This window comes from Schistocerca nitens, chromosome 2 (assembly GCF_023898315.1).
Source record: "Schistocerca nitens isolate TAMUIC-IGC-003100 chromosome 2, iqSchNite1.1, whole genome shotgun sequence".
NCBI lineage: Eukaryota > Metazoa > Arthropoda > Insecta > Orthoptera > Acrididae > Schistocerca > Schistocerca nitens.
Genome location: NC_064615.1, coordinates 1,066,612,763 through 1,066,629,867, shown reverse-complemented (window position 1 = coordinate 1,066,629,867; position 17,105 = coordinate 1,066,612,763). Strand labels below are relative to the sequence as shown.

The window sequence follows — 17,105 nt, the reverse complement described above, 5'->3', positions numbered from 1 at the left end:
CAAACAGTGTGGTCACTGACTGTCTGTCACAGATTGACAGTGTGGCAAATTTTGTTTTTTTTTTTTGTTCGGCTTGCAACTGCACAGGAATCTAATGAGGAACCGCAGAAGCTACTTCACAATATATCATCTAGCCTTCAGTTAAAACTTATTGATGTTCTTGGTTCTGATATCAAACTATATTGTGACTTCCAGTGGAAGGTCTCACCCCTCTCTGCCACCCACTTCCCACAGACGTCCTTTCAACAGCCTCATCAACCTATGACATGCTGGCATCGACTCACCTTGTGTCAAAACGTTCTGTCTGGCCTGATTTGCAGATGGATTGTCATTAGTGCGCTAGTGCATGCCATCAATTTCAGCACAGTAAAATAGCCTGTCATGTGGGTGTGTCCATTGGAGAATTTCCAGACATGACAATGTGCATCGCACAAGTGCACCTGGTGAGTAATGGCATGGTCGAATAATGGCATCGTTCTTTAAAGGCTGCATTAATATGTCATGCCACCTGCTGGGTACCTGCAATACCTATGGTCTTACTTGACCAGTACTCTACTTACAAAATTGAGTTCGATTCATTGTCAGCGGAGCTCGTATGTGGCAAAAGTTTTGACTGCCCGGCAAGTACATCAATCCGAGATCTTCACAGCTACCAGACCAGGACCCATCAGATTTCATTTGTTGCCTGAGGAACCACATTGCACGTGTTTACCCACATCAAGCCTCCAACACGGAACAGCATCTACCTTCATGCATTGCAATCTTCAAACATGCGTGCGTGCTATGTTGTGTACAGATGATGTCAAAGTGCCTTTACAAGCTCTGTACAAAAGCACATATTAGTTGATCAAAAGAGGAGAAAAAACACAGGATATTGTACTAAATGGTAAAATACTGCTGTCTCAAACGACAGGATAAAACAGACATACCTATTTCCAGAATTGCCGCCCACACTTGTGCCTCCAAGCTGGCCTCAGACTCAAACACAAGTACTACCAACCAAAACAGACTCACAATGTGACTGAAGAATACCCTCTGGGCATTGGACTCATTTTCCAACAAGATATTTAATTCAGCCTCACTAGTTGTTTTGTTTAGCAATGCTCCATCGTAGTAGAGAGTGAGAACTTCTTTGCTGATTAGGGGACATGCCTTGCCTAGTTAATTTAGGATTTACTTATCATCAACATGTATTTGTAAGTAAATGTTTGTTGTTCAGAGTTATAAGAGTGCAAATAATTTGTGGCTATCAAGGCTGATTTACCTGAGCACAAGTAGTTAGGACACATATTGCTGTAGCTGCTCCAACAGAACATTTACATTTGTACCCTAGCCGTGGACCTGCATGTGATTTCCTGTAGTTAAATGAACTTAGTAGCAAACACTAATGTGGTGCTGCTTTTAGTGATTTCATTCATCCTTTAGTTGAGTGAATTAAGGAACTTAAAGATTGCCATAAACTTTATTTGTTTTACAGTCAGAATTGTGTAAGTTGCAAACATTATTTAAATTATCACACTCCTGCCTGCATTCTACTTAAATTTTTGTAAACTGTGTGATGATTAAATGAGTGACACAGTGGGTCTGTACTTGACACCTATGTACCAGAACTTAGTTAAATAATTTTAAAATTCAACCACATATCTTGGGTCCATTTGGCTGTCTTTGCCAGAAGTAAACAAACAATTACTAGAGAGAAAAACCAGGCTTGTATTTCACACAGGTTCGGTCTTGCTCAACATTAATGATTTGTAGCAGTAAATAGCAGACTAGTATGTCAGAGTGTACATTATTGTAACATGAGACAAACCTTTGATATATTTATACGAGCTGGAGATTAAGGAGCAGTTGACTGTTAAGATCTTTGAAGATGAATTGAAAGCAGCATGAGAGGTACTTTCACAAAGTGCTTCCAAGAAAATGATTGTTTCTTTCTTTATTTGTGCAGTACTTGTCATGATTATTGTAATAACGCTTGGGCAGTGATCACCACCTTAACAAGGTGCTCGATCCTACAAAAACCATGCCTTTGTGGTACCAACATCAGAGTGGGAAAAAAAAACAAACAATATAGTGATTTGTATCAAAGAGTGTCTATTTTGTTGTAAAATTTTTAAACATAGCCCTCATAAATGCCATATTATATGAAATTACCTCCGAATTTGTTTCGGTGGGTTCAATAGCCAACAAAAAATTCTTCACAAAATACTTCTTTAGCCCACTGTCACTTTTGTAGCCGCTTGAGGGTGCTTAAAGATAATCCACATCTGATTTCAGATTTCATCAACAAAGAACTGTAATTTCAGTTATGTGCAATCGAAGAAAAATTTCCGAAACAAATTATGGTTTATAATAAAATGATGAAATTAGTGTTTTTTTTTAATTCAGACTACTGAGCTAGTGTTTACATTGGTCATTTATTATTTTTAAATTTACTTATTATTTATGCTAAGAGATATAGTAAGTTTTGCACTGCAGCTCACTTATGAGTGCTGAAAAAATTTAATTGGAGCAAGTTGTCAAAGAGGGCAAATTGTTTGTTGTATTAGAGGATCTGGCAAAATATAAGAAAACTGATGAATATCTGTGTTTGTTGTGGTATAGGTATTTAGGTATTGCTAAAAAGTTAGTCACGCCGTTATGCTTCTCCTTGTGCCATTCTAATGTACATGAGAGAATCCTTGGACTGAAGAAAGCAGAAATGCTGGTGGCACTGACTGCTAAAATTTGAGTAGTATGTGGGAGTCTTTTAGTACTGGGTGAGGCTTAAGCCATTCAGCATAGCGGAAGTGCTGAGTGTGGCAGTGATGTAAGTGGGCCTTGCCCTATGTCTTGCGAGGTGCTGGTGTTCTCTTGTCACATTTGATTTCAGTGCCAACTTCAGAACTTCCATTTACCAGTAGGAGCCCTGCAGTAAGGTTAAGATGGTGCAGTGATTCCATTATATGGAATGACGGGAAAGTGTAATACAGTTCAGTGAAATATGTTTGTGGCGGTATGATATTAATTTATTTGGAATGCTCAGGCATCTATCACAACCCCTTGAACTCTAATGCTAGATGGGCAGGAGCACCTGTGGTCTAATGGGTGGCTGTATTTCATGTTTAATGTTATTTATAGAAACTGTCACTTAAAATATCTAGATGTGTACTGTAACTTCGATGATATGTCTTCTGAATTTCCTTAAAAACTGACAGCATGGTTTGTTTGTGTGTGTGTGTGTGTGTGTGTGTGTGTGTGTGTGTGTGTGTGTGTGTGTGTGTGTGTTTTTATAAGGTGCCCCTCCTAAGAGTCATCAGGTACATTTTCTCTGGTGTTTCAACAGATATTTGCAATTTTGTTTTTGCAGTGTGTAGCTGAAGTCACCTTAGACGAAAACTGCTCATCACGTCTTTCGTGCAGTGCCCGTTGTTGACAGAAAGCATTGGTTTGTGTCACATTATGGACAAAATGATTTTTTAAAGTGGAATTTAATGTACACATTTGATTGACTGGTCCCAAATAATTAATCTATTTCTGTGTTTGTTTTATTTGGTGTGTATTAACAGGGACATTAAAACACAAAGTGTGCAGCAGCTCTGCTCTGTCGCTGTCGGGGTACTGGTTATTTTTCCTGCACGAAAGATGTGGTGAGCAGAATTTGTTTGGGATGACTCCATTGCAAAAATTACAATGGAGCTATCTACGAAAACACCAGAAAAAATGCGCATTATGACTCTTAGGAGGGACATCCATTGTATTGTAACAGTATAAACGTTAATTTTTACAAAAATTTGGAATTAAAAATTGATATTTGACAACCTCTCTGTGGTATTTACTCTGGGATTGCCAGCCTCTGCTGATTAGGACTGCGCAAGTGAGTTGCAAAGAGTTTGTTTACAAATAATGTGTATACGTAGCTGGAAGTGAAACATTCTGTCTGTTGATTGTGATTCTAAGGAAAGAGGTATTTTTTAATGTGACAACCACAGTTAAAAAGATTGCTGTATTTCCCAGAAGAGTGAGTTGTACACATTCCATGTGAACATATAACAGTAGAAAAGCTTCATAATGTATTTTTCATACAACAGTCCGCACTCCACTGCATAATGCAGGATTCATTTTGGAAACAATTCCTAGGCTTTGGCTAAGCCATTTCTCCATTATATGCTTTCTTCTAAGAGTACTAGTCCAGCAAGGTTTTCAGGAGAGCTTCTATAAAGTTTGGAATGTAAGAGAAAGCTATTGACAGAATTGAAGCTGTGAAGAAAGGGTCATGAATCATGCCTGGTAAGAACATTGTCCATGAAAGTGAAGATTCTGAGTTTGTGTCCTGGATCAGCACACAGTTTCAAATGCCATTTGAATATGAAGCTCACTTGGAAACCTGTGTCTAAACTGTTCTCTGAAGTTTAGAAACAACAGGTTCGAAGTTCTGCTACAATTGTTGGATCTCTGCAAAGGAAACAATGAAAGGGGGGAGGTTCATAGAGAAGATTTTGTAATTATTGTATATGTATTGTATAGAAGTTGTCATGTTAATTTGTTTTTCAACATTGTATCATATTGATAAGTTATAGTCACTGAACCTTCATGTTATCACCTTGGTGTTGAAATATATATCCAAGGTTGCTTCCCTTGCTATTAATGTAAGTTGGAAATTGTCCAAACTTTATTACATTTGAAATTTAATTATCAACATCTTTTAAAAGTATTTTGGACAGTATGCAGTAGAGTCAACAATTGCGTACTGTTAAGTATCCTTTTTTTTATATGTAGCCTAAGTTTCTCCTGTATGTCGAAGTAGATAATGAGTTAGTATTGATTTATAAATAAATGAAAAAGCGAATTTATACAAATTTCAATCTGATAATTCATTTAGCAAAGCAGATAGTAATATCAGCTGCCACTTGTTAATTAAAAGTATCTACTGTATATATAAAGTGTAATTACCATGCATATTTTTGCAGTATCTTTCAGATACCAGCCATTCTGTAAAATGCAAATGTTTGGAGCTGATGGGTGAATTAGTTTCTATAAGTTCTGATGCTGGAACTATACAACCACTCTTGAGACTTGTTGGGGACTACACCCATTGTGAGGAAGCTCGTGTCCGCAGCGCTGCCTTCAATACTATGGTGAGCAGATGTTGCTTTCCTTAATGGTTTACTATTATTGAATTTCATTTAGATCATCAAAATGTGTGTAAGCTAGATCCTGTTCTCATAATGTAATACTGAGAGGAAAGCAAATTGGGATTCTTGTGGAAGTTCTGTACTCCCTAGCACCCCAAGAAGCCTGTATTATTGTAACTTGTCTCTATCAACGTTCAAGTTGTGTTGAAGATTTTACTCTCTCTCTCTCTCTCTCTCTCTCTCTTATATACAGGGTGTCACATTTATCTTGACCACCCTAAATAACTGTTTGTCCAGGTGCAAATTACAAATTGTTTCTAGCAAATGTTCTTTAGCTGTCAGGGGGACATCAATCAGCATGATTGCCTTTGTTGTCGCTTTGTTTTTTACAAAGATATGAACAGCAATATGACTTTTTATAAATGGCACCATGTATTTATTTATTCTGTAATTCATTTCCTCTCCTACAATTACATAACACAACAATGACTTTGAGCTCGGGATCACAAACTCATCCACTTGCTGGAGTTGTCAGAAAACAAATGAAAACCAAGTAAAAACATAATACAAAATTGACTTTGACTCTCCTGTGCCATTGCCCAGGAGTAGAACATTCAAAGGTGCTCAAATTGGTGACCCTGGACACCGATACACTGGTGCACTCGTTGAATGAAAGAATTATTTACTGCTTCCTGTGTTGCCTGTTGAAGAGAATTACAAGCAAGCACAATACGTTCCTGCATCCCCTGGAGTTGTTGGAATATTGCGATAGACAATGTCTTTAATGCATCCCCAAAGAAAAAAATCCGGAGGATTTAAATCAGGAGACCTAGCAGGCCAAGTAACTGTTCGTCCTCGACCAATCCATCTGGCAGTATGCTTTCGGTTCAGAACACTACGTGCATGCTGGACATACTTCGTGTTGATACCACATAAGCATTCTGGTTCTTAGCGGCATTTCATCCAGAAGAGGAGGAAGAATTCATTTGAGGAAGTTGGCATACCCTGTGCCATTTAGACTACCATTGATGAAATAAGGGCCAATAATTGTAGTACCAAGCATCCCACACCAGACATTAACTCTCCATTGACACTGATGTTCCACCTGTCTAAGCCATCGTGGGTTGTCGTTGGACCAATAATGCATGGTCCTTGTATTTACCTGTCCTTTGTTTGAGAAGGAACATTCATCGATAAATAGAATATTGGAGAAGAAGTTTGGGTTGGCAAGGATTTGCTGCTGTGCCCACTGACAGAACTGTACATGATTCTGGAAATCATTCCCATGTAATTCTTGATGTAGGTGTACATGGTAAGGATGGAACTGGTGACGTGTAAGAATACAGTGTACGCTGGTTTTGGGAATGCCAGTCTTGTGTTCAAGCTGTTGTGTGCTCACATGTGGATTCATAGCAACAGAAACAAGAACAGTAACTTTGTCAGCTTCGTCTGTGCGAGTGCTACGACAGTTGCGTTGTCATGGGTTGAAACTTCCCGTTTCCTGAAGCCTCTCAACAAGACGAGGAAACATCTGTCAGGAAAGTGGGTTCTTGGCAGGATATCGCTCTCTGTACAGTTCCACTGCCTGCATAGCATTTCGCCTACCTTCAACAACAACAATAAAAGAAACATAATTTTGATGAAGTTTGTAGGTAGGGCAGCCTGTACTGTATGACTACTCTACACAACAATATTTAAAAGGACTAAACTACTGTATTTAATGTACCCATACATCAGAAAACATTATTGCAATTACTGTTCTGCTAACTTACATTTCCCATAGATGAGCAGCATTTCTATCTTCTCTTTGTTGGTGTACATTCTACTCACAGAACTCTTCAGCTGACAATGATTGACAGAATGATGGGTGTGCATTCTACTACATTTTTCCCCTGTCAACATCAGCACATGGATGTGTTCCATTACCGCCAGTACCTGCACTAAGCGCTGGGAGCGTCAATGTCAGTGTTAAGTTATGTAATTAATAATGTTGTGTTTCAGTGAATGGTACACTGTGATACTTTTTTTAATAGGTCTTTAGGAGAGGAAATGAATTACTGAATAAAAAATACAGGGTGCCATTTTAAAAAGTCATACCGCTGTTCATATCTTTGTAAAAAAAACAAAGCTACTACGAAGGCAATCATGCTGACTGATGTCCCCCTGATGGCTAAAGAACATTTGCTTGAAACATTTTGTAATTTGCATCTGGACAAACAGTTATTTAGGGTGGTCAAGATAAATGGGACACTCTGTATATTCGAAATGAATGTAAGATGTACACACATTTAGCATTTGAAAATTCAAAAGATGAGTTATTGGACCACATAGTTGGTTGTCTTGAGTTCCTTACATAAAATATTCTTTCGCTGTTGGAACAGCCAGTATTCAGTTTTTCCTTAAAACTTTGCAGTATGAACCAGTACAATTGAAATGAGGTTCTTCATGTCTTTAATAAGTATCACTGAGTACTACATGAAATCTTATAAAATATATGACAGCTACAACTGGTCAATTGTAAATGCAGGGAAGATTAGGGCTTATGAGTGTATGTCTTAATTTTGCTACTGTGAACCAGCCACTGACACATACTCCTCAGTGAACCAAATAATGGCCCAGAGCATGAAAACATAAATCATATCCTTTGTACTTATAGTGTGTAGGTATTTCTCCTGCCTCCATCCAGCAGTAGCTTCACAGAACTAAGTAAATAGTATCTGATCCTCCAGAATATTCTCCATTTCTGGTAGGATAATTCAAAATTTGTCTATTCAGAAAGCAATCATTGTTGAATAATTATTGTTAATATTGTTGCTCTTGTTACTGTAACTGTAGTAGTGTAGTGTGGACATTGTAACTTGGCAGATGGCCACAAGCATAAATAAATGAGAACTTAGATGCCCATTAACAGGAAAGAAACTGTTTGGGAGAAAAAGCCTCACCTCCTTCTCACAATGATGGTACACTAAAGGCTGGTTCACACTTGACGAATAATTGAGTCAAGTACCAAGTGATTCAGTAGCTCTACTTGAAAGCAAAATAGCAAGTATGTAAATACACATTTGCTCTTGATTTAATTGGCAGTCAAGTGTTGCCTGTTGTCAAGTTTGCACTGCAACGCGATTCAGAGCGCGAGAGCTAACCAAGCCATACATCTTGCTGCAATTGTTGCACTTGAAGAGGTGGAAGTAAAAATTGAAACTGCAAGGAAGAGAAAGACAAAGTGAGTACTAAAATGGAAAGAGAGTTGCATGGAGCATTCATTGTGCTTCTGAAAGAACTCACAACTGAAGACCCAAAAGAATGCTTTTCAGCACTGAGGATATCGGAAAGTTGCATCAATTTTCTATTATAAGAAGTGTGTAGTAAAATTCAGTGTACAGATACTCATCTAATAGAAGCCACACTTGTAGAAAGTAAACTGCAGTTAGTGTTGTTCCCATTTGCCACTGGATGTTGTTTAAGGACCCTGACACACCTCTTTCGATTAGGGAAGTCAACTATTTCTTTATTTCTTCAAGAAATTTGTGATGCTATTTATGAAGTGTGGAAGGACTTCATCAGGGTGAGGACTGAAAAATTGTCTCATAAGGTTTTGTGTATTTATATTTTATTTATTTTAATATGATATGTTTTTAAGTAATTATTCAGGGTGTATACAAACCAGAAGATCCGTGAAAAACCTCCAAATTTTTTCATCTGGGAGAAAGCCAGAAAAATCCCGGGAATTTTTTAGGATTCCAGGAACTTTTCATTGTTTTAGTTTTCAGTTAAATTTTTGTAATTTTGACTGGTAAAAACCGATACTCTAACAAAGGATATTACTGTATCCCGCTACTGCAGAGTAATACTGCGGCAGTAAAACATGAATGAGAGAAAAAAATGTAAAGAAAACTTAAGTTGCAAAGGAAACATGTCACAGACAACAACAAAACACCGTGTTCATACAAGCGTCTGCCAACAGTGAAATGTGTCAAAGCCTATGGGAAAGCTATGCAATGCTTCATAACAACAAATTTCCTCCAATGAGTGTGACTTCACAACTGTTTACATAGATTTGTTCGAGCAGTTGTGAGCGAGCTCATGCGCAGTTGAGTTGCGTAGGCCCAGATCTAGGGGCCGGGTAGGAAAGGGGGGGGGGGGGGGGGGACCGTGGTATCTGCCCCTGACGGCAGTTTCAGTGGGGGCGCCAAATCCATGCTCTTGAGGAAAAAACCTTATTTCACAAAGCGCCTAGCATCCATCGCACGTAGGTCTATCAATTATTCTTAAGATTTGGAAATGCATCGCTGTTGGTTTTTGAGCATTTATGAATGCGTTTTAAGTTGATTTCTGAATGAATCATAAGTTGATTTTTGAATGTGTGCATGGCGTACATGATGTCATTGCCAGGAGAATCCCGGTCGAATCTAGAAATAAAATTTCCTACAGACAAAAGGAGCGGGGCTACACGAGCTGAGCGGAATAAACCCGAATGGGTGAAGAGAGGATATAAAAATCGAACAGGTAAGAAAAATTATGTGTTACCATCTCGGTGTACCCAAGAAAATGAAATTTTGACAGAAAATTTTTGGCCAGATTGCTACACTAGTAAGGGCCAGTTGTACAGTCCTCGGGCTAGCAGCTGTTTAAGTTCTATTCTGGGAGTAGTGCGGAAAACGCGTTGTATGAACAAGTAATAACATCTAATCGGAGAATAAATGCGGGATAACTAAACCGGTGATTCTGGCAGGGTTAGCGAAGCTAACAAGAGAATAAGTTTTGACACTGGCAGGATTAGTTACAGAATTAGTGATGACAAGATTATTTGTTGGAACGAGGAAGACGAAGTAACAGGGACATCACACAAATTATGGAAGAATATGAAGATTCCAAATTTATTCAAAAATTTCATACTACTACTTTCTGATCTAATGCTTGAGAAGCTTGAGCGTATGAATGAAATGTGAAACTATTTCCTAACATAAATATTTAGCTTTTAGTAGGCCTAATAGGCATTTGATATTGGTACTTTGTGAATTATATCCTGTCGTGCTATAAAAATGACCATTTGTGCCAAAAAAGTTTCATTTATTTGTTGAGTGCTACAATTGTTGCAATATTAGACAGGCCTATTTCCTTTCATCTAGCTGACGGGCAAAATAGACATAATCAGATGAAGAAATCACACCAGTCTTCAGTACTACTTGTATTAACAGCTTTTTCAGTATTAGATAACGACATTTTGCTTTTTCATGTAGTAAAACGTTTGACAAACTTTGATGATGAGGTAACAGATTCTTTCGCAGAAATAAAGCACACCATGTAAAGCTATAGCCAGATCAGAGAAAAAAGTGCTAGGACCTAAGGATTGAAGAAAAGTGTCTTGCTTGTCTCTTGTATTTACTGGTTTTATGTATCCTATATTTAATTTTATATTGCACAAAACAGCAAGTTACTAGCTAACAGGCAATAAAGAGTACAAATTTTCTGAAGAGTTCATGTTCTCCCACTTACAGATAATCCCATCCAGTACTAATTGTCAGTTTTTTTTTTAAAAAAAAAAAAAAAAGAGGCAGGACATAAAACTGGCGGACTGGGAACAGGAGGGGCACCACAGGATGCTTTAATTTCCACTGTCCTGAATGTAGTTTGATGGCATCAATTACAGAATATACACGTTTGAATTCCACAGAGTGAAATACAGTGATGTGCAATTGACGAATGCTGTGTGAAGAGGCGAGGCACTGCACTTTGGCACACTTAAGACCAAATAAGACGTCTTACATTTCCTCGAACATACATGTTTTACGTATCACACTCTTCAGAAAGATGTGCGCTACGAAATGAACATATTTTTGAAAAGTTGATTTTTGTTAAATTCGTGGTGTCCTATCTCAAATGCTCGGGGGAAGGGAGAGGGGCGCCCCTATCTAGTATTGCCAGGTTCGAAAATATCGTAGATCCAGTGTGGATGCGCAGAGCAGTCTGAGTTTGAGTGGGAAGGGCGGTAGTCTCCATGTGACCTGTGTTTACGTTTAGTGGTTTTGCTGTTTCCTCTTCGTTTGCAGCTCTCATGTCAAATGAAAACAAATACGAATTTCTGTGGCCTGGAGCCATCGAGTGAATTAAAATACGTTCACATAATTATGGAAGGCTAAAATATGTTATTAGTTTCAGATCTTATTTTATTTCTATCTTTCTGACAGTCAAGCATTAATCGCCTTGAAGAGCAACATTGTTAATTTTGTCAGTTTGTTAAAGAAATTTGGCTTTTAGTAATCTTTTCTGCCAAGACAGTCAATTTATTTGAAACAAAGTGTTTAATTCCACACCATTGGCTTGTGTCAAATGTTCATTGCATTTGAAGTGCACGTTTTCATCTTCTAGCACATAATGGCATTATGCCATAATAAAGAACCAAGCATGAGATAATACAGTACTGGTACTCGAAGAAAATTTACATCCTGAAACCACACTGAAAAGCTTAATATCAGATCGAGGCCTACTTCATTGGGAATCTGGACATGCAAATGTGCACTTTTAAGCCAAATTATGCATTTTAGTATGGTTCACGAAATTCCAATTCTCTGGGAGCATCCTCTGATGTCTTGTTTCTTTTATGACATAATGTAAGTTCTTTTAATGTTTTACACGTGTAAACATATGGGCTTCCTACGTTGTCGTAGCTGTCCAAGCACGGTGACACGTGTTATCTGGCGCTCTGTGGCAACTGCTAAAAAGGAACCTAACAGGTCACAGGAAAATATTGCGAATGGGGTTTGAAAAGCGTTAGTTTCAGTGTATATTTCCTTTTATGCAAGATGAACTATGTGCGAGAATGTATGATGAATTTCTTATATCACAGACCGTTTGACTCTCATTTAAAACTCAGCTTTTTGAGGATGAGCCATTTAGAAGAAAGCCCAAAAGATCTGACATTTATGTCATTGTTAAAAATTTTTGTGGCACATTGTGTGACGTATCTTAAATTGTAACACGCACAAAAAAAAAAATAAATCTTACCATCTCTTGCAGCTTATTAATCTATAGGATGTGGAGAGCGGGTGTGGTAATTACAAGGATAAATAATCACACGCACTCCTGTCCCATATTATGAGTACTTTTATTCTCGCAGCGTATACACGAAGCGTGTGGCATAGAGTGCTGCTGCAGAGAACTGATCTTGCTGTGGTAGGGCAGCGATATTTTTGGGAGGTAGAGCCAGTGGTTTATGTCCCCACAAATCTTCGAGACCAATATTATATGTTAAAGCTTTTCTTTTCTTGTTGTAACACTGTATATTAATTTCAACCATTAACTTTTCCTATTTGTTTGTTCGTGCTACTCTTAACAATGTTATTGCTATTGGCTGACTACATCACGTGTCCTGTGCCCTGAATATCCACTGTCATTGGCTGGCTGGGTCACATGACATAAGCTGTGACTGGCTTACAAAAGTGCATTGCAATCTCAGTTTCAGTGCTTCAGAAAGTAACATGCGGTGTTTGGTGGAATTTGCATTTACACTTTCGTAATACGGAAGTATGCAGCGTACTTGTTGCTGCAAATCAAAGATCTTTCCAAAACGTGTTTTTCTCCCTCCGAGTTTCGCTATCTAAAGTGCCGGGAAATTCTACGCCGGTGTATAAAACCATAACCATTCAAAGGATTTACAGTTCCTAGGGAAAGTACACTGTCACTTAACACGAAAAGAGTGTATTTTCACATGGGACAAAGTGTATTTTCAACTGGAAAAAATTCAGGGATTTTTTTTTTTTTCCTTGTCCGCATATACACCCTGTTATTGTAAGATAAAACAAAATATATTTTAAAACAAGACTTCATTACACAACACGAAATGAAATCAAAATTATCAGCTGTCATTCATGAAGTGACAACGTCTGGTGGAGAATGTGTCCAGTTCATTTACGAATGAGAAGAATGTGTTCATGTTTCATTACATTTTTACACCCTTTGTTCTGAGTTTGAAGTATTCTGATAACATGTGATGATTCTCCCATGCTCAATGCACTTCCAGTGGAGTTCTTGCTTCCTTGACTTGGAATGTAAGGTGAAGGCAGACCTATTGAAGTGTATGAAGCTTTTACTAATCTGGTTAATCTCTTTCCCCTGAAACCCCAGTATTCCCATCATCCTTTCTAGCTCTGTGATTGCAGCTACATTGGCTGCTTTATTTTTGTACAGTCGACATTTCATGTTACGCAAGTACTCCTTTTCCAAGTAAAGAGCTTTGTTGCTGATCCACAAAAAACAGATGACTGAAAAGAGAGTGGAACGATAACAGACAGTAATGCACAGCACTAAACAAACAGTGTTCATTTGTGAGAAACTGACTTAACCATTGTATTGTTGCTCCAATGAGCTTTGTTGCTTATCCACAAAAAAACAGATGACTGTGAATATGGAGTGGAATGAAAACAGACAATAATGCGCAGTATTAAACAGATGCTGTTCACTTGTGTTCACTGGCATGTGAGCTGTGGTGGCAAAAGTTACTTGACCAACCACCATTCAACTCGCTGGATTTAGCTCACTAAATCATTTTGGTGACTGACTTTACTAAACAATGCCATTCTGACTCCAAGTTTAGTATAGCACTCATCACGTGACTAAATTTCTGGTCTGGTGTGTATCAGGCTTAAGACTGTGTACTGTGTGTGCTTCTGCGAAAGCAAAACTGACATATAGTCTGTTATTGTGAGAATCTTATTCAAACCCCTTGATAGATCAGAATTAGTCTCTTCACTCATTCCAAATAAGAAAAGAAAACATTGACCAGTACACAAAACCACGGCTCTTCTACGAGAACAACTTATCCACACACTGGGCCTTAGGGTGCAGCATCTCAATGCTACCAGATGGCTTCACCACTTCATGACCACTAAATCACAAGTACCTCTGGCCGACACCATTCATACCAATTGTTAGCACACCATCAAGATGCCAGGATCAAACTGCCTGTCACCAGTTTAGGGGCATAGCTCATAAGCTTGAACTCCACCGAACAACAGGGACCCATCTCTTTCTATCATACAGCAGCAGCAGTACACAAAACAAAGCAAGAGGAGTATACAAATCATTCGTTAATTGCTACACTGCAATTATTTGCTGAGGTTGGCAGTGTTATAAATGTGGTAATTCATGCTCAGTCTTTACCAGTACCTAAGGGAACTATGGTTTAAAACACTCCTCATCCCCTACCCCCCCCCCCCCCCCCCCCAAAAAAAAAAAAAAACTGCTATGTCAGAGTTTCTGCTTAATAGTAGTAGTTATGGTTTTTTAATTGTTTAATTATATGCATACAGTAACTTTCAAAAAATCAACTGATTGTTGTAGTGGCAATTTATGGAGAATACCCACCAAATGCATAGACAGCAAATAAAATTATGTCTGGGACAAATATGATCACACTTATCTAACATTATCAAAACCTGTTATGAAGTCTTGATGCTTTGCCTTCAGAAAGGAAATCAAAGCACAAAGTATTAAGAAAAACTAGGTGTTCTGGCTGCTGCTGGAATATATATCTGTCACAGTTCTCTTGAGAGGACTTGGCTTAAATCGATCTAGAATGCCTTTTACACTTCTCTGTTCTAAATAACATACATTTCAGTTCATTAAAAGTTCCTTGGCAATGATTTTGTATCTTCATTTCTGTGGCCATAATGTCCGTAGTTGCTTTATAGTTCATGAGGGTATTTTTGATGCGTCGTTGCAACTACAAAAATGCATGATTTTTTCACCAGACACGTTTTGCTTTATTGAGATAAAGCATCATCAGTGGTCTGTAATTAAGTTTATTTACATTTTGATTTGCTATTTAGATCAAAAAATAGTTCGTTAAGAATAGATTGGTTTGTACTTACGGTGATTTTTCGACTGCTTTCTCGCTTACATCGGGAAATGCCGTCTGTTAGCACATCATTGTTTTTCTATGCTAGACACTGATAATTTTCGTATACTTTTTAGATGTTCTGCAGCACTATGCATTTCTTACAACACACCTTTATTGACACCACTGTATTCTGTTTCTTTTCATACTTAAAGTTTGTGTTGATGTTTGTGTTTGGCCTACAAATATTCTTTTTTAAATTAGATTATTGTATGTGTGTAATTCCATTTAAGTATGTTTCTGTGTATTTATATACTGTGTAAGAGTAGAGAAGGAGTAGTGATGGAGATTTGATTGATTGTGGGGGTGAAACCATGATGAGTGGACGTAAGTATACAGCAGTGTGATCTAGTGTAGGTTACAGGAGAAGGTGAGGAGCAAGAGGTGAAATGAAACTGTGAGTAGGGGGGGGGGGGATTGTGGGAGGGGGTGAAGGATGGAAAAGGCTCTTTTCTTTTTCATGTGACTTCATCAATTATTCTAGATAGAGTCTGGTTTCCAATATTTATCTGGTCATTGAGCAACTGTTTATTTTGTGTTAATGCTTTTTGTGTGTGGAAATTTTCTTGGAAAGGAAGGTGGTGTCTGTCTTTACTGATTTTTATAATATCCATATCGTTTTCAATATTGCTTGGTCTATGGTGTTCTTTACACAAGACCCATAATAGCAAACACATTCATATACACAATTTCTATCCTAGGGTGTTCAGTCTTTTGGATATAATACTAGATGAAAACGAAAAACAGCTCTTAGAAAAAGGTCTAAAACACAATGTTGACTCACCAGTAAATGAACAACAGATACAAGATCTCATTATAAAGTCAGAATATATTCTCACTGTAGAAGAAAAAAATGAAAACAGTAGTGTAAACACAGGGCTAACTAGGGAGATAATAAAAGAAGAAATTAAAAACATAGCAACGCATATTTAAAAAAAAAAAAACAATAAGTTCAAAAATAATTGTGATGAAACACAGATTAAAAAGCTAAAGAGAAAACTGCAAACAGAAAATGTCATAACAACAAAATCTGACAAGGGTAATAGTGTTGTCCTCATGAAAACAAAAGAATACATAGAAAAAACAGAAGAATTCATCAGCAAAAACAACGTAAAAAGGTTAAAATCAAACCCAACTAACAGATGTCAAACACATGTTAAAAACACACTCAAAAACATAGAGTACACATTTACAGAGAGAAACAGAGACTAAAAAAAAAAAAAAAAACTCAAGCCCCCAACATGAGATGCCAACAAGGTCCATAAAGAAAATTATCCAGTCCATCCAATAGTAAATTTCAGAGCAGCTCCTACATACCTGCTAGCAACACAAATGCAGTCACAGTTCACCCAGTATTATAAACTAGAAAATGATAGAACAATCAGAAATACCCCTCAACTGGTATAACATGTAATAGACATTAAAATCTGTGACACAGCAACATTGCTCTCCTTTGATGCAGAAAGTATGTACATTTGTATCCCTGTTAATGAAACCATAAAAATAATTGAATAAAATCTGAAAACACGCAACCAGCTATCTCATGAACACACAGATGAAGCCATAAAATTATTACAGTTGATAACACAACAAAATTATTTTGAATTCAATCAAGAATACTACATACAAGAAGGTTTACCTATGGGTTCTCCTATCTTGGGAACATTGGCCAACATTTTCATGAATCACATAGAAAAACTAATATTTGAAGACATAATAACAAAGGAAAGCTACGTCATCTACTGGTACAGATACATGGATGACATAATATGCATGATATACCGAGCGAGGTGGCGCAGTGGTTAGCACACTGGACTCGCATTCGGGAGGACGACGGTTCAATCCCGTCTCCGGCCATCCTGATTTAGGTTTTCCGTGATTTCCCTAAATCGCTTCAGGCAAATGCCGGGATGGTTCCTTTGAAAGGGCACGGCCGATTTCCTTCTCCATCCTTCCCTCACCCGAGCTTGCGCTCCGTCTCTAATGACCTCGTTGTCGACGGGACGTTAAACACTAATCTCCTCCTCCTCCATAATATGCATGATAGATGAACCTAAAAACAGAAAACAGCAGCTACACAAAGACATAAATATCGT

At 37.8% G+C, this 17,105-nt stretch overlaps 1 protein-coding gene across 1 annotated transcript in view; it reads left to right on the top strand.

Moving 5' to 3' along the window:
- The window catches only part of LOC126237447 (integrator complex subunit 4), a 113,392-nt gene that overhangs the window by 37,957 nt on the left and 58,330 nt on the right, over positions 1-17,105 (top strand). The window contains exon 5 of the mRNA XM_049947576.1: positions 4,950-5,117. Within this exon, the coding sequence (XP_049803533.1) occupies positions 4,950-5,117 (168 nt within the window). The remainder of the gene's footprint in view (positions 1-4,949; positions 5,118-17,105) is intronic.